Below are 18,150 nucleotides of genomic sequence, written 5' to 3'. Positions count from 1 at the left end.
GAAATACTTAGCATTGTTTCACGCCCTCAGTCTCGCCCCTTCGTCCAAAACCCGATTGGAGGATTGGGTCAGCCCGAATGCTAAGTAACAGTGGAGGAGAAACCAGGCAAGGCTATGCGGCAATTGAAGGAAGGTTGCAATTTCTTTCTAAGCCCCCTCAGTGCTTCCTTTTGCACAGCAAATAGGAAATACCGTTCGCTGGTGTAAGAACAGCTACAGTCCCACAAAACGCATTGTAAAGGCCAGAAAGCATCGCCTTTATAGCACGAATGAGTTTACATCAGAGGATCCGGTTCACTGACCACACAGATTAAAGAGTTGCCAAAAATGAGTAGAACCTGAGGCCTTGTTCACACTGCAGGCAAATCAGATGTTTTTTCTCAGATCAGATGTTTAAAGCAGGCCGTCCGCACTGTTATCTGCAAGCGATCAGACCGGATTTGTGTGTCCAGGCATCACCAACCTATCAACCTACCTGCATGGGTTGCTGTGGTAACCCCTCCGTCGCACCGGACAACCTCAGTGATGGAGGAGGCTAGTGTACACTGCAGTCATGCCGGGCTCCACTTCCTCCTGGCGGGCTCCACTTCCTCCTCCTTTTTCTTCTCTTGATTTTATTGACGGTTGGTTAACAGCTTCCAGGTGCATTACCGCCACCCGCTGATCTGGAGTTTGAACTAAAGCTCTACCCTCTCTAATACTTCTACCAAACAAAGAAATAATAATAGACTTTATTTATATTGCACCTTTCTAAACAATGTTACAAACAATAAACACAATAGACATGAAATAAATAAAAGGAACCAAATTAACATAAATAAATAAATGAATGAATAAATGAATAAATAAACAAATAAATAAATACATAGTACTAATATTTCACAAATTCTAGTCATTATTCTTGATGGTTTTAAATTCTCTAGGAGATTCCAGCACTCCAGCACAGAATTTTTTTTTAATATTATTGATATTTTGCTCGCCGATCTCTCTTAGTGCATTCCTTACAACCTCTCTCTCTGACTCACATTTCTGGCCATATAATAACACACGATCGACAGTTTCTTCTTCTCCACAACATTCACACTTCCCATTATTATGCTTTCCAGTCACATAGAGTGAACTTTTTAGACCAGTGTTGACCGTTCCTTAATCTTGTTATAACCCTCTCCACTCTCCTATTTCCTCCTCCAGACCTTACACTCCCAACCAAAAAGATAGTATCTTCCTTTCCTTTCTTTGTCCCATGCTACATCTTTTTGATTTGTCCCGTAATCACCACTTTAGCTTCTAACTTAGTAATATTTACTTTAACGTGATTACTCCTTCTCTTGAAGCCATTTATTGCTGCTTTATCCACCTTCAACCCCAACATGGGCAGAGACCCACGCAAAACCTAACAGACAAAACATATTTGTTGAATCCTGAATTGTGATTGTAGTATTTCAAACAATAAATCCGCTACTCCTGGAGCTGCAAAATGTTAAAGTCATTAATGCTGCACACGAATCTGATGCAATTACCCCTCTCTCTGAGCTGGCACCCTCTACCCATTGCAAAGCAATAACCATTGCCATCATTTCACATGCAAAAACAGATGTATCATCATCATGTCTCCTCCCGTACTCAACATTAAGCTCAGGGATTACTATTGCTGCTGCTGTTCTTCCTGTCGTAGGGTCTTTAGAACCATTTGTATAAATCTGTAAGTCATCATAGTAATTCCTTCTGATGTATGAATTAAAGATCTTACAATTTCCCCCACCTTCATCTCTGATAAATTCAAGGAGGTTAAGATCTATATCTGCCTGTGGCAAAAACCAGGGAGGTATCTGGCAGAACAACAGTTGGAGAGTAATTCCTATGCGGTATACCCATTTCACTAGCCTTCTTTTAATGACCCAACCAAAGCTCTCTGTTGGAGTTTTTTCATGTTCTCAGCATGGCTCAATAGCACTTATTGTAGGGTGGTTATTATGTCCGTGTAAATTGACCCAATATATCGTCATAATGTGCTGTCTTCTTAATTCCAATGGCATTTCCCCCATTTCTATCTGCAATGCTGGCACAGATGTAATTTTAAAAGCCCCACTACATATCTTTAATGCTTGTGCTTGTATTCCATCCAGTTTTCCCAACAAGGTTTTAGATGCTTACCCATATGCCACACACCCATAATCCAGAACTGATCTTAGTAAACATATATATATTTTTCAAAGCAGACCTGTCAGCTCCCCCCTGCTGCCACTCAATATCTCCTCACATTTAAACCCTTTTTACACTAATTTACAAGTTTATCAATATACACTTTCCAAGTGAGCCTAGCATCAAACCACATTCCTAAAAATTTGAATGAGCATATTCTTTTCAGCTCCTTGCCATATACAGTTTGAGCTTTGATCCAATTTCATCCTTGTAGAGAAAAGCGTATTCGTTTTATCAACCAAAAATTTAAATCCCCCTTCCAAAGACCACTGTACCACTCTTTTAATTGTTTCCTGCAAGTGTTTCACAATATAGCCAACATTCCTACCGCTTTTCCACATTGCCCCATCATCTGCAAACAAAGATCTCCCTATACCTTGCCCAATGTTATCATACACATTGTCAATCATTATTGAAAACAACAAAGGACTTATAACACTTCCTTGTGGCATTCCATTATCCACCAAATGGCTTGCTGAAAAAGTTCTTCCCTCTCTCATCTCTATAGAGCATTCATACAAAAATACCTTCAACCATCTGACCGTTTCACCTAAAATTCCAAATCTTTTCATTTTCATTAATAAGCCTTCTTTCCACAATTAATCGTAAGCATTCTCCACATCAAAAAATACTGGTGCCTTTCTCACCTCAGATTCTAAGCATACTACTAGATCCATTATTCCCCTTCCTTTTCTAAATCCACTTTAATGTTTTGACCTAAGATTTCTTACTTCCAAATAACATGATAGTCTTTCTGCGCCATAATTTTTCATATGCGGGATGTCAAAGCTGTTGGTCTACAGTTAGATGGATTGGTGGGCTCTTTTTCTGGTTTCCTGATGGGAACTATAACTGCTTTTTTCCAACTTCGTGGTCACCTTTCCCCCTGCTACACCTTGTTATATAAATGTGATATGACCTGTAATGTTACATCAGACAGATGATTCAACATGCTGTAACAGATTTGATCTTTCCTTGGAGCAGTTAGTCCTGATTTACACATAAACCATTTCATTTCCTTTAGTGGGAAGGGAGCATTAATTGCATCATCCCTCTCTTTCTTTCTTCCCAGTAATTCTTCATTTCTTTCACCTTTTTTTTTTGGTCTTCCACTTATCTCTTGTTCTGACATATTTCCAGAGCTATGAACTTATCAACCAATGCTTTGGCTGACATATCTACTTTCATTTCATCTTCACTAGCCAGCACCCCTCCCTTTCCAATACTGAGTACCCCCACTCCCATCTTTCTCCCCTCATTTTCTTTATCATCCCCCAAACTTGGTTAATTGGAGTGCTTCTCCCAATGGATTCACAAAATGATCCCCAATACTCCCTTTTAGAATCTTGAATAGTCTTTCAAACCACTGCTTGCATTCTTTAATACTATATGAATGTTGTAAATTGTGAGTGTTTTTTTTTGATACCTTAAAAGCCTTATTATGCTTCTTTATTACCTCACTACACTCATCATTCCACCACGGAACGAATATCCGCCTTTTCATACCAGCTTTGCTTATAATTGTCTGATTAGCAGCCCCAATCATAGCATCTCTTACATTTCCATTAAATATTTCTATATCCTGTTTTCTATCGTTATTTTTAAAATGTGTATCTCTTAATGTATACCACTGAGCCTTTCCTAATACCCACCTTTCTGATGCATCTTCTAAGCTCACCCTGCTTCCACTACCAACTTTGCATAAAATGGGATAATGATCACTTCCAACAGTTGAATGACTCATTACTTCCCACAAACAAATACCTGCCAAGGACTGTGATGCTAATGTCAAGTCTATACTTGACTCACTGCCTGTACTACAATCAACCCTTTTGTGAAATTCTCTTCATTTTAACACACCAGTCCCAATGAGTCCATCAAATCCTCCACTATGAACCATTCCTATCATTCCTATTCCCTCACCAAAGAGTACTATGAGCATTAAAATCACCTCACCAAATGACACTGCTTCTATCTAACCTGTTTATTGCCTCCAATGCTTTAAGTTCAAACCTCTGACACGGATTATAGAAATTCACAATAACCAAACTTCCATCCCCTAACCAAACTTCAACAACTACATATTATTCCCTTTTTCTATTTCTTTATATGACAGACCTTGCCTAACAAAGGTAACACATCCTCCCCCATTACCCCCTTCTCTATCCCTTCTTATACACACATATCCTTCCCATCCGTTATCCAAGCTGCTTATCCCAGTCGCGGTCACGGGAAGCTGGAGCCTATCCCAGCAGTCATTGGGCGGCAGGCGGGGAGACACCCTGTACAAGCCGCCAGTCCATCACAGGGCCTGCCCACACACACACACACACACACACACACACACACACACACACACACACACCTGACCTGCATGTCTTTGGACTGTGGGAGGAAACCAGAGCACCCAGAGGAAACCCATGCAGGCACGAGGAGAACATGCAAACTCCACACAGGGGACGACCTGGGACGACCCCCAAGGTTGGACTAACCTGGGGCTCGAACCCGGGACCTTCTTGCCGTGAGGCAACCGCGCTAACCACTGCGCCTTGAATCACAGAATCTAAATGAGGTTTACGCCATGTGTCTTCAACACATATCAGGTTTACATTCTAAACCCTCAAGGAATCCTTTAAATTCTTGTCCATGAGACAGCAGACTCCTTGCAGTCCACTGAAGAACCAACATGCTTAATGCTATACTTGTGAACATGATTCTTTACTTAACTGGGCCTGTTTGTTAAGATCTTCCAGCACATCCCTCCCAGACATTCCTGAATATTCAAATAACTTACTGCACTCTTCACAGTTATTTCAATCTTCTCAGATCTCCCCTTTGCCCGGAAAGTGCAGTTAATTACTTCAGCTATGAAATACACAAAATTAAACTAATTTACCAGCAATATATTTCCCTCTCCCATCTGACTTGATGCATGCTCCATAATCCAGGTAAGGAACTCCCAGAAAGTTGAATCAGTTCATCTGGACACAGCGTTTAGTGGGAGAAAGGTTTCATCACTCATCGAAGTGACTAATGCCTGACTTAGAAGAGGGATGAAAACCTTCTGCCACTAAACGCTGTGTCCAAATGAACTGAATCAACTTTCTGGGAGTTCTTCACCTGGATTATGGAGCGTGCATCAAAACATTTCAGCGAGGATTGCCATAAATTTGCACGTGAGTACAAGCAAATGGCGAGAGATGGCAGACTACAGGACCCGCCTGAGATTCAGCCTCAGGTGCAGACAGAGCGGGGTTACACCTAAGAGTACACCCGTCGCCATCTTACAATGCTATTCCCCTATCCCCTGTGAATAGTAAACGTGGCCATTTTAACTCTAATTAACGGCCGCGGCAATTCGCATATGAAGTGGATCACTGGTTTTGGTTGTGACGCAACTGTGCTGTTCGTAAGGGTGGGGATACCTGCAGTCTGCTGAGACTGAAAAAGTCACTTAGATGAGTGATGAAACCTTTCTCCCAGTAAACGCGTCCAGATGAAGTGATTCAACTTTCTCGGGTCGGACTCTTTGTCACAAGTTGTTCAGTCGGCTGTTCCTTCTCTGATATTTCTTTTCCTCTCCTCTCTCCACTCTCCTCTCCACTCTCCTCTCCCTCTGAACCAACTTTACTGCTTCAGCATAAGACAGATCCATCTTCACTCTTAGCCTCCGTACCTCCGCTGCCTTCTTCCTCACTTCACAGCCACCACAGACCACACACTATGTGCACCTCCACAATTAGCACATTTCACCTCCTCACATTTCCCATGTTCATGCTCACCTCCACACCTCCACACGTTTGTTTCCCTTTACACCCCGCAGTAATATGTCCACATTTTTGGCGTTTGAAACATCTCAAAGGTGGTGGGACATACGCCTAACATATCTTTATGTATCCCACTGTTGCTTTATCATGCAACACCCTCTCCTGGAAATCCAGCCACACTGATAAACTATCAACCCTCTGTCCTCCCCTTCTGACTTGCAGATGTTTAACACCAATAACTTCACCTCCTCTTATGCTTGCCCTCAAATCCTCCAACTTTTCCTCCACTGGGATCCCATATAAACCGCCTCTCACAAAGGGCCCCTGCCTTCTTGGCTTTCTCCACCACTTTGTTGCACACTTTAGTCAACTTCATCGCTTTCTCTCCCCGCTCATCGTCTTTACACATGATTAGCAAACCGCCATCGCCCAAAACGTTCACCATCAAAATTCCCCCAATTTTCTCATTCAACCCACGAAACAATTCCACCGGACCAACTTTCCTCATCACATTTCCTTCCTTGAACCTCATTATTAGTTTAAACCCATCATTCCCAACGACCCTCCTCCACACCACCCTACCGTCCTCTCTCCCAGCCGAACTCCTATCGCCTACACTACGCTTCCTAGATCCTTTATTTCTCCGTACATCAGTCTAGCCCTTTAAATCCATATACTCACCCCCGAGGCGGCACGGTGGCGCAGTGGTTAGCGTGGTCGCCCCTCAGCATGAAGGTCCTGGGTTCGAGCCCCGGGGTAGTCCAACCTTGCGGGTCGTCCTCTGTGTGGAGTTTCCATGTTCTCACCATGTCTGCGTGGGTTTCCTCCGGGTGCTCCGGTTTCCTCCCACAGTCCAAAGACATGTAGGTCAGGTGAATCGGCCATATTAAGTCGTCCCTGTGTGTGTGTGTGTGTGTGTGTGTGTGTGTGTGTGTGTGTGTGTGTGTGTGTGTGTGTGTGTGTGTGTGTGTGTAGGCCCTGTGATGGACTGCCAGCTTGTCCAGGGTGTCTCCCCGCCTGCCGCCCAGTGACTGCTGGGATAGGCTTCAGCAATCCCCGCGACCCTGAGAGCAGGGTAAGCGGTTTGGATAATGGATGGATACTCACCCCCCCCCCCACTACTCCCTGCCATCCTTAGTCCAGTCACAGATTGGTTTATGTTCATTCCACTCCTTCTTCTTCCGGGCTCCACTTCCGTCACTCTGGATTTGATGTCATCCTTGTGTGACATGCAGGTGGCGGGTGTGACAGAGGAAGATGCAGAGGACAGGAAGAGATGGACAGGGATGATCCGCTGTGGCGACCCCTAACGGGAGCAGCTGAAAGTAGTAGCAGCAGATTGTGTGGCAGTTTGAAATCTGATTTGGGCGGACAGGGCATCCGGACGGTCGTTTTGGCGGTCGGCAGATATGGCGTCGGAGTCAAAGAGCGACATTGAAAATGGAAACGAGGACACGAGGGGGTTGGAAAAGGAAAAGGAAGAAGAAGACGACATCAAATTGCTCTGTTGAGTCAGTCATCGAGAAGAGAGGGAACGTCTCTTGTTGGGATGATAGCTGTGACGAGAGAAGGTGGAGTTCTCAAGAGCCCTCATGAGGTCACAAAGTTTGTAGGGAGAAAACTCGGGGAGATGTAAGGTCGATCAGGGTAACTAGAAGTGGGGTGCTTGTCATTGATTGTATATCAAAGTGTCAGCGAGATCGAGCCCCTGAGATGGATGTATTTAAAGATTTATGTGACTTGCTTCCCACTCGGATTAAAAACGATGAAGAAGGGGGCGGTGAGTGGCGTGCCGCTGTCAGTAGAGGCCGAGTCACCTCGGGAAGTTGCAGGTGTGTGTGAGGCAGGAAGAATGGCCAGATTCCCAGAGAGGAGGAGATGGAGGACAGGGAGTCTTTGTGTTTGATTTTTGAAGGGGAACTGCCGGAAAGAGTGTACCATGAGTATGTTCAAGACTCAAGAGTCAAGATTCTCAATTTGTCGTGTCTCATTATGAAAGTATAACATTCTTGAGTTTCGGCTCCTCATCACTGCAGCAACAATGGTCCCTCAACAACAACAACAAAACAGTAAAAAAGCAGCAACAATAATACTGTGTGATGTATGTAAGGTGCTGTGTGTGTGTGTGTGTGTGTGTGTGTGTGTGTGTAGTTGTGTGTATGCATGTGTGCTACAGGGCGAGGCCATATGAGAAAGCCCCTCTCAGATGTTTTGGTTGTCAGGAATATGGACATGTTGCAGCAGTTTGTGAGGGAATCAGAAGATGTGGGGGATACGGGAAGGACCACTGAAGGACCACCAGTGTCCAAAAATAATCAATACAGAGAAAGTGACTGAGAGCAGAAATGGGATTGTCGTATGCTGAAGCTGCTAGGAGAATGGGGAGAAATGACGAGATGTGGAAGTGCAACAAGAGCCGGGGCAGAAAAGGAGTGGAGCCGACCAGGAGATCTGCGTGGATGAGGAGAGCTTTTTCTGAGGCACTGCCACGGTCATAAATTGCGCCGCTGAAATAAAGGGGAGAGCAGAAAGAATCAAGATGGTGTTGGACGCTGCCAGGAGATACTGTTGTGGACGCATCCGGAGAAGATCTAGGTGTTACACTGTGGATAAACTCAGACTGGGTCTGGGTTATAGAATGGAGTAAGTGGTGGTAATACAACGTTTCGGATGCCAACCTCCAATAAAAACAAAGAAGAAGAAGAAGAAACAACAACACCGTTCGGACTGAGATGCATCTGTGGAAATCACACTGGAATCCACTTCAAACCACCTCCAAATGTGGTTTAGATCCGATTTGCAAATATTGCAAAAACAATCTGGTTATGCCAATAAAATGGATTTGGACTGACAGTCCGAACGAGGCCTGATGCACTTGGGTTGCATCCCCAAGAGCAGCTATTTTGACAAGAAAACAGAAGAAGAAATAGGTTGGGGTATTTCATCATCTCTTGGAAGATACAGGGAAACAGTTGGTGGAGAGGCATGTTAAAATATGCAAATGTTGGTTCCTCCTTTTGACATTAAAGGAAGGATCGTATGCCGTATTAATGCGGGACGGGTGTTGGATGATTTGACGAAGACTCCTGCACTGTCACTGTGTCGCTGTATCACAGGCCAAAGCCATATCTTAACATCTAAAGGACTGTCTGAAGTGGTCACAGGTGTCTCCGAAGAGCCCTTTGCTTCCTCTTAATTCCTGTGAACCCAAACACGCTCAACAAAAAACCTACAAACATACACACAAATGCACCCTCTCCCCACTCTCTTGTGGGCACCCTGTCTCCTCAGCATCAGGCTTTGGTCTGTAAATGGTTTTTAGCTTTGGGTGCTGGAGTAAGGCTGCATCCTATGCATTTTGTCTGCAGTCTCTGTGGCACCAACACGCCCGCTACACCCACCCCAAGCCTGCGCTTATATATACCGCCGTCTCCCTGAGACGTTTCCTGATGCTCCATCTCTCCCTCGCTCCTGTTCGCCTCTTTTTTCCTATGCTACCTTTTGTTTCACATTTTCAGCTTCCCTCGCTCCATTTATTCCCGGCAACTCTCAGTCGGTCTTTCTCGTGGGACGTCCCAGTTTCCTCCACAGACGGCCTTACTAGTACCTGGACATTGTCAAAACTTGTGAGACTTCTGAATCTGGCTCTGTGTGTGTGTGTGTGTGTGTGTGTGTGTGTGTGTGTGTGTGTGTGTGTGTGTGTGTGTGTGTGTGTGTGTGTGTGTGTGTGTGTGTGTATATGTGTGTTTTATAAATCCTAGTTGTTTTTGTTCTGCTGTCTTCTTTTGTCCTTTTTAAATTGCTCGGCAGTTTTTGTCAGCATTTTTATGTTTTCCTTGAATTTATTTTGTGTTTTGAAACTGCCTTCACGACATGAAACCAGCAGGTTTGCAGGGTCACTGCATCAATACATATTCAGCAAGTGCAGAGATGTGGGGACACGTGCAGCAGCGGGGGGGGGGGGGGGGGGCCAGGGCCAAGCTGACACCCGGTCATCAATCAGCTCGAGTTATCAGCTCAAATAATACAATCAGACCATACAAATGGTTTCTGAGTCCAAAGACACCTCTCTGATGGATGGGCTCTACTGGGCACGTGAGCATACGTGGATGTGTGTGTGAGTGTGAGTGTGTGTGTGTGTGTGTGTGTGTGTGTGTGTGTGTGTGTGTGTGTGTGTGTGTGTGTGTGTGAAGAGTTCAGGGTTAACAGGCTGCAGGTCTGCGTGACAGTGAGTGGTGTTAGAGCCGTGGCAGATTGATGACAGTCTGGCTGTATTTGTGCCAAGAGGGAGACTCCTCCAGCCCAGACAGACACAGACAGACCTGCTGTTAGGTAATCCCAAGTCGCCATGTGGATGTGTGTGTGTGTGTTAGAGAGAGAAAGGGGGTGGGGGGGGGTGCAGAGAGAGAGAGAGAGAGAGAGAGAGTCTTGCGCATGTCCCTATGTGGTGTCTTTCTGTCTGTCAGTGTGCATTTGTCTATAAGCGAGTGGGTTTCTCAACGTCTTACTATGCTGTAAGGTAACCGAGTGTATGTGTGTGTGTGTGTGTGTGTGTGTGAGAGAGAGAGAGAGAGAGAGAGAGAGAGAGAGAGAGAGAGAGAGAGAGAGAGAGAGAGAGAGAGAGAGAGAGAGAGAGAGAGAGAGAGAGAGAGAGAGAGAGAGAGAGAGAGAGAGAGTGAGAGCTAAGTGAGAGGGAGGGGGATTACACTGCCCTGCACTGTTCAAACTGTTTATGCATACCAGTGTGCTCTGAGGGCCCCTCTGTCGCAAGCTGTTTACACAAACTTATTTTGGGAAAATTCCACCTCTCTGGACGGGCCGTGGCCATAACTCACTGAATCTGCAGCTTTGTGGAATGATAGCTTCTGTCAGTCACACTCTCTTCCATGCGCACTGTCCTTAACCCTCCCCTACCATAACACAGCGTGAGTGCTGCGGTGAAATGACCATTGTGTGCGTGTGTCTGCATGTGTGTGTTGCGCCGTAGATGTGTTTGTGTGTGTCTGCATCTGCGTGTGTGTTGTGCCATAGGTTTGTTTGCATTGTGCATGTGTGTATATGTTTGAATATGTGCGTGTGTGCGTGTGTTGCAGAGCTAGCTAGCTAGCTACACGGTAGCTAGCTACATGGTAGGGCATCGGCGTGTCTGCGTATGCTGGTCTATATATACAGTATGTGTATGTGTGTATGTGTGTTCGATTCCTTGTTTCTGGGTGTGTTTTGTATGCGTCGCACACCTCGCCTCGGTTAATTGTCATGGCAGGGATCCGTCCGGGAGTTTGTCTGACTTACTCTTGCAGTGAAGTCGTTCAGGATAAAAACGCCAACTAGAATATGAATGCGTCAGTGTAGGTGTGCGTAAAATAAATAAAATAAACAGCGGCTCGTGTCGTGGGTTAAGCGGCGGGTTCTGTGTCTTACGTCGGGTCATTGATTAGACTACTATAAACAGAACGAGGACCAGACCTCATAACTTAGCAGTTAATTTGAATTTCACATCCCCCTTCAATGTCTTCACTAGACGTCGTCTACATCCAACGACTGGCCGAGTGCACTGCCGAAGTGTCCTTGAGCAACTCTAACCCCCTACGTACCCATTCATTGCAAGTCACTGTAAAGCACCAGCCAGCAGGCTGCACTGGAAGTGCAATTGGCCTGCGTGCTCTTATGTATGGGAAGAAGTGCCCTAGTTTTAAAACGGCGACTCCCGCTGTTTTAGTGAATGAACCGGTATTTCCATTTGTTCCAGAACATGAGCCACAGCTTGTAGCTCGGCCTGCTAGCCTGTATATACGGTAGGCCTGCTGGTTGCCTTGTTTCACACCAGTGTTGAAACGCAGCCCCGGTTGCTTGACACCGAGAAACGTGTGCTCGCCCAGCGAGTCACCAGACTGCACTCTGGCTGCCTGTAACATCTCCCTTCATACTGGTCACAGTCGCCGATGGAGGTTATAGCGCCGCCGCTAGATTTCAATTACAGATTAGAGACCCAGGCGAAGATATTTCAGCCTCTAGGTCTCATGTTGGAGTATTTTTTTTCTTTTTCTTTCCAGTTTAGGTGTAATTTTTGAAATTGGCCGTTTCCTGAGGAAAAATAAATTCAACAAAAAATAACCCCTTGCAGCACGAAGCGAATAGGTATTACGTAACACCCGTAGATTGGAAATTAATCCACTCACTCGTCAAAGATGGCAGCCCGTGGCAGTGTTTCCGACTGTGCCGTCTCACCTGTTAGGTGTGTCACACCAGAAATATCATCCAGTGGTTGCAAAAAGTCCAACATGTCCACATGATGGAACACATGACTGCCCAGCTACAACTTAAAGTGCCTGTTTTTGGAAGGAGACAGACACCAGTTATTAGCTAGCTTAGCTAGGAAACTGGTATTGTATTGTACTGTATTGTTTTGCTGCATAATTTATGTAGGTATGTGTATGTGTGTGTCCTATCCATGTATGGTGTCACGTCATCTATACATGCATGTGTGTGAAGCGAAACCCAATCTCAAGGCGATGATGTTCTGCATTGTTAATTGCCTGTTAACTTACATGACTGGCAGTAAAGTCCAAAAAAGAAATACAATTCATCACCTCTTTCACACAAGACCAGTGAGCCGGAAGGACAGGGTGTATTGCTGTAAAGCCCCCCCTGAGGCAAATTTGTAATTTGTGATATTGGGCTATAGACCATAGACAATTTGTGTAAAACAGCCCAGCCAAGTAAGTCGACTCCCTGCAAAACATGATCAAAACTGAGGGGTTGAGAGCCAGGTCAAACTGAGCTCGGCGTAGTGTGAAATTTCCTTCCTTAACCCATGTCGCTCCATGTGTGAAGTGTGTTAAACACATCTGCTTTTGATGACACTATCAGGTGGAAGGTCTCTTGAACATTCCCGTGTACGACGCTGACCCTAGTGAATTGCCTCTTACGCAGGATGGACATGCAACACTTTGCAGGCGTGAGCACTGAAGGGGTTTTACAGGGCGGTGTTGCTTAACATGTGCCAAAGCACCTTACAGTAGTATCATGTGCAGACATGCTTTGGTATAGGTGGTGCCAGTGGGAATGCAAGCCCTAAACTGTGGCAGCGCTAGAGTCGTGCTGTGTGCACCCACCTACACAGGCAATGGAAACCTTACACTGGCACTGTTAGCACCATGCTCTACAGAGCTAGTGCACTAGAAAAAGAGACACCAGAGCACTCCTAGGCAGTCTTACGGCTGACTTGAAGTAAACTGTCTAACAGGGACATCTGCTGGTCAAATACTGAACTGCAAGTACACCGTAGCCTTGTATACATCCACGCATAACGACTTGACCCCACAGAGATAAGCATCATGACAACGTTGTGGTACCGTTTAGCACCCACTTTCATTAAATACTTGCAGTTTATTCCAAATACCTTCAATTTGGCAAGGAGGCACACAGGCTACAAGTATCTGAAGCTAGTAAGCCATATAAGCACCAGATAAAGATATCACAAGGAAAAAAAAAACGTATTTACAAATATAAATTAAAACATTTCAACTCCAAAAGATATTATTATAACTGTAATTGGGTACTATTGTATTACAATGGTATAAAACAGAATAAAAATTATCAAGATGAATTGTCTCTTGAGATGAATTAAAAATTAAGACGTAGCATAGACATATCCTGTGTGCAGTGCAAGAAATACTGTCAGAGAGTAAAAACAAATTATTCACATTTGAAACACCTTTGGTCCAAAGAACTGAAAAAAATGTAATATGTGGTATGCCTGGGTGTGTGTTTACTTATCACAGACAGACTTTTTTTTTCTCCTGTTTTTACATGCTGCCCCAGTTAGAGCCTCTTCATAGTGTCCAATATAGGTCCGTCAAACAAAAATGTCTTACTGACTGAAGCAACTGGAATGATGATAATGGGTCTGACGCCAGGACAATCCTTTGTTGAGTTCAAATGAACTCGAGGCACTGGGGTGGGCCTTGTTATACATCCATTAATTCAAGAATTGTCCAAAATGATGGTCTGGTGAGACGGTGCTGTTGCTGTCAGTGGCCAACAAGTCCAGGTGAGCACCATTGTAGGAATTCCCAGCCTTCAGTGATTCCGGGAGTTGAAGAATCCGACACTGGTCGGCGATTCCTTCACTGTCACCGTGATGAAGTTGGCAGTGACGTCGGTGACAAACACATGTTCTAAAAGGCTCCGGGCTGGCCGCCAGTCTGTTTCCATGTCGGCGTCCAGCTCCACAGAGACATTGCCCAGGCTGGGCCTGTTGCCGGGATACAGAGAGGTGCCCCGTTCCGATTCACTGCTGCTGGTTTCATCGGAGTCACCTGTGCTGAGCTCGTTGAGGGTTCGGCTCTGAGAGGTGCGCTCGTTTGGAGTGTGCCCGTGTTTCCGTTCTTCTTGTCTCCCACTACCGCCTCCTCCGCTTCCTTTCTCAATTCTGCCATTTCCCCTTCCGAAGTTACCCCCTGTTCCCTTGCTTTCCCTCTCAGTTTCAAGCCCCATGTCCTTCGACCTCTCCTCTCTCACTCTCCCCTGGTCTGCGCTGCTCCCTGTGGCTGGACCCACTAACATGCGGGTCTCTTTTCCTGCTCCCCCTTTTCCAATGGGGCTGGCACCACTCCTCAGGCTTGACCTTGATGCCGCTGCTGTAGTGCCACCCATGCTGTTTCCCTGTACGCCGTTGCCAGGAGCGGGCTTGCTCACACTCTGCAGGTTGAGGGCTCGGAGGCTCAGGGCCTGGCTAACTCGGTCTCGAGCTGATGGCGGAGGGGAGGAGGTTGGCTTTGAAGCACTGGAGTTCTGCTGTTGGTGTTGGCTCACTCCAGCTTGACCACCGAGTCCCTCCTGCCTCCTCTGGCCCAGTGGAGAGCGGTGGGCTGGGCCACCTGCTGCCTGTGCTCCCCCGAGACTATTAGAGAGCTTCGAGGTAGCATGTAAACCCAGTGACCCTGATCCTCCCCCTTGTTTCAGATGTGAGGGAGACATCTTGTGCACCTCTACTCTGCTGCTGCTGCCTCCCGTGTCTGAGATGGAGCGTTTGAGGTCAGAAGAAGAGCTCTTGCTGTGGGGGGAGGGACTGGGTTTGTTGTGGGAGGACGAGGAGGAGGACGGAGACAAAGTGGACAAAGAGCGATTGGCCCACATACAGTTGAGGGACCCAGGTTTGGAGGAGCCTGTTTGCAAGAAAGAGCTGGCAGAGCCCTGGGAACCCGACCCAGCCTCCTCTCTGGAGGTCCTACTCAGCCCTGTGTAGGTGAAGCTGGCTGGCTGCAGGGGTTTCTTTACCGAAGACCTTGGCTCTTCTCGCGTGGCAGGAGGATCTCTGTGTTGCCGTAGGACTTGGTGGTGCCGTGGCGGAGGGGGAGGTGGTGGTCTGCTCTTTGCCTGTCGTAAAGCCCTCAGATCAGGGTGAAGAGGCTTCCTGCCACGCTTCTTCCGGACGGGTTCAGGTTTGGCCAACATGATCTGCGGCCTCTTCTGTGGGACAGGGTGGAGTTCTCGCACACGGGGGCTCGGTTTGGCCTTCTTCGCATGGTCTTCATCATCGGAGGAAGAGGAGGAGGCAGATGACGAAAGACCAGAGGAAGAGGAGGATGAGGACTGACTGTCTTTTGTGGCAGTTGGTGCAGGTTCCTAAAAAGAAAATAAGAGCACAGCATTTATACAGTGTGGCTTTTACATTTTTCTATTTTCATCCTTTTCAATCAACAATTTAAGTTGGCATTTATCTGTGTAAACTTGTTTGTCTACAATAAGCCAAATGTGCGCCTTGATGTGAAATCTGTCTGGTTTGCAGAATGACATAAGATTCACAGAGCAAGCAGGGTTCCAGTTTTTAAAAATCAAACTGACTGTTTGAGTAATCTCTTACAGCCTGTATGCAACTAATTAGCAAGGCTAGAGATGGTTTACCAGAATTTTCCGTGGGCGTCCCCTTGGCCTCTTGCCTTTTTTTTGGAACAGCAGCTCCCTTTCTTGTTCCCTGAAAAAATAAAACAGCGGGGGAGATGGATCTTATTCAAAAATGCATGAACACAATAATTATCAAACAGATTGGTCAGACTCCTTAATGCCTTCCATAGTAAACTGACGTGATTTGGAAAGAAACGTTTTAGAAACAAAGTTAAGGCAATGGGTCTGGTTTATTGATTGTTACTATTCTTTAATTAAACCAATGTTTCTTGTTACACAATGCCTGGAAGCTTAATCACCATTACTTAAGAGGAGATTACTGAACACTTCTGTCCCGAGCACTTCGCAGTGCCACTAGTCCGCTGAAATTTTGAGCATGGGTTACCCTATTGGGAATCAGACCCCCACAAAATGTAACCACAAAAGTAACAGACAGACACATACACACACCTCTTGTGGAACGCTGCCAGTAATCTGGGATCCAAAATATTCTCTTCTGGCTCCCAGCTGTTGTGCCTGAAAACATTGCCAAAAACATTCATGTTGAGAACAAAATACAAACATTTAAATCCACCCTGATGTGATATAACGCAGTACTTGCATAATAACTGTTGTGCAACGTAAATAACATATGGCTCACAACAAAAACAATGTATGCTTCACCTCCAAATTCACAAGCCACTGTCAACATTTCGCCAAGCCCAGTTATAATTTCAGAATCGAATAATTCTTTGCTGTGACTTTAATTACCTGTCAGCAGCGCTGCCTGAAAGCGGCTGGCAGAACAGACAGACCTGTCCCCTGGGCTAAATTATAACGTCGGCAGGTTACTCTTGTCTATTGGACATTTCACTCAGTGCACACAAGACTGACTCATCTGCAGCTGGCATCCAGTGGTTGATAATCACACACAAATCCACATCTTACAAAGGCGAAAGGCATTCACTCCCTTATAACGGCTGTGGCTGCGGTGCAAACTGACACATTAACCTGCATTCATCCACGCCGTGACGTGGGCGTTGCATTGCAAGCAAGTGTAGCAAAGGCATATTTCAGATCTGTGATGAAGTTAGCATGCACGCACTGCAGTGTGGTGGATGCTACAGCTGATAGCCCGGGTTATGTTGCTGAGACTGTCAGCTGCTTGGCAAAACAAAAAAAGAGAGAGGCTGAGCTGGTGGCCACGAAAAAAGGCAAATAAGAGAAAGAAATGGCTGCTCCACCACCGTATTGCTCCAGTGGATTTGCATTTTGCCGACTAGCTCAAACCAACCGGGGTATTTTTCCCTTTACCCGGCTACTAAATGCAACCTTTGCGGGGGGACTGACGCAAAGAGGGAGAATGGAGAGTGATTGTTGTCATTGTTTGTGCCTTTCTCACCAACGTTAGCTACGTCGGCTAGCACGAACAGGCTAGCTACTTACTTGGACGACCACCCTCTCCACTTCACCAAATACTCAAACTTGCCCTGCAAGGAAGGAAAAAGGTAAATGAGTAAAAATGGCCCCGAATGCCCCGCATGCCCGTGGGGGTGCCCTAAAGAATATTTCGTACCTTTCTCGGTCGCTTGCTGAGAATGCATTCCGCGTCAAATACCTGCCCTACAGTTACCCCCTCCATTGCTACGGCAGCCCCTCTTTATTTACGAGCAGGGGGGAAAAGGCGCAGCGGTTAAAAGGGTTTGTCCTCGCACGGCAGCCGTAGGTTCAGTATCTGCTTTCGCTTCCAAGCCTCCACAGCCCCCCTCCCCCTCCCCCTCCTCGCCGAAGGAGGCACATGCGGGTCAGTCGTTAAATCGGGTCTGTTGATAAGAGTTCGCTTCTCACCAGGACGGCTGTCAACACTGGCAGCCGTAGCGCACCAATAATGAAACACATTTACAGTAAAAGCCCGAAAGCGGCGTCAAACTCATACACGTCCAGGATCTCGCGTTTCTCTAATGGAGGCAGTGTCATCACGTTTCGCCCTTCTAGTTCACGGCTTGTTGCTCCGTTCGGAGAAGACACAAGTGTGAGGTCAAGCCCGTCACGCGTAGGCTTATTTTGATGTACGGTGGGTTTAAAAAAGTCTACACACGCACGCACGCACACACACACACACCTGTTATAATGACAGATTTTTGTGATGTAAAAAAGAAACCAGGGTAAATCATGTCAGAACTTTTTCCTTTTTTTGTTGTTGAAATTGCACCCTATAAAAGTAAAGTGAAAACCATCAGAAACAATCGGGGGGTGGAGAAAAATGCAAAACTTCCAATAACCTGGTTGCATA

General features: G+C 46.0%; 1 protein-coding gene across 1 annotated transcript; it reads right to left on the bottom strand.

Annotated features, from left to right (window-relative positions):
* Window positions 1-13,362: 13,362 nt before the first annotated feature.
* On the bottom strand, window positions 13,363-17,499 carry LOC130127320 (chromobox protein homolog 2-like). Its single transcript, XM_056296924.1, has 5 exons — window positions 17,434-17,499; window positions 17,304-17,347; window positions 16,329-16,394; window positions 15,879-15,948; window positions 13,363-15,599 (listed from the first exon to the last, which is right to left on the bottom strand). The coding sequence occupies exons 1-5, from the start codon at window positions 17,497-17,499 to the stop codon at window positions 14,052-14,054; spliced, it is 1,794 nt and encodes a 597-aa protein (XP_056152899.1). The 3' UTR covers window positions 13,363-14,051.
* Between the last annotated feature and the right edge of the window lie 651 nt (window positions 17,500-18,150).

The sequence above is a fragment of the Lampris incognitus genome, chromosome 17, assembly GCF_029633865.1.
Source record: "Lampris incognitus isolate fLamInc1 chromosome 17, fLamInc1.hap2, whole genome shotgun sequence".
NCBI lineage: Eukaryota > Metazoa > Chordata > Actinopteri > Lampriformes > Lampridae > Lampris > Lampris incognitus.
This window is presented reverse-complemented; position numbering and strand designations above follow the sequence as displayed.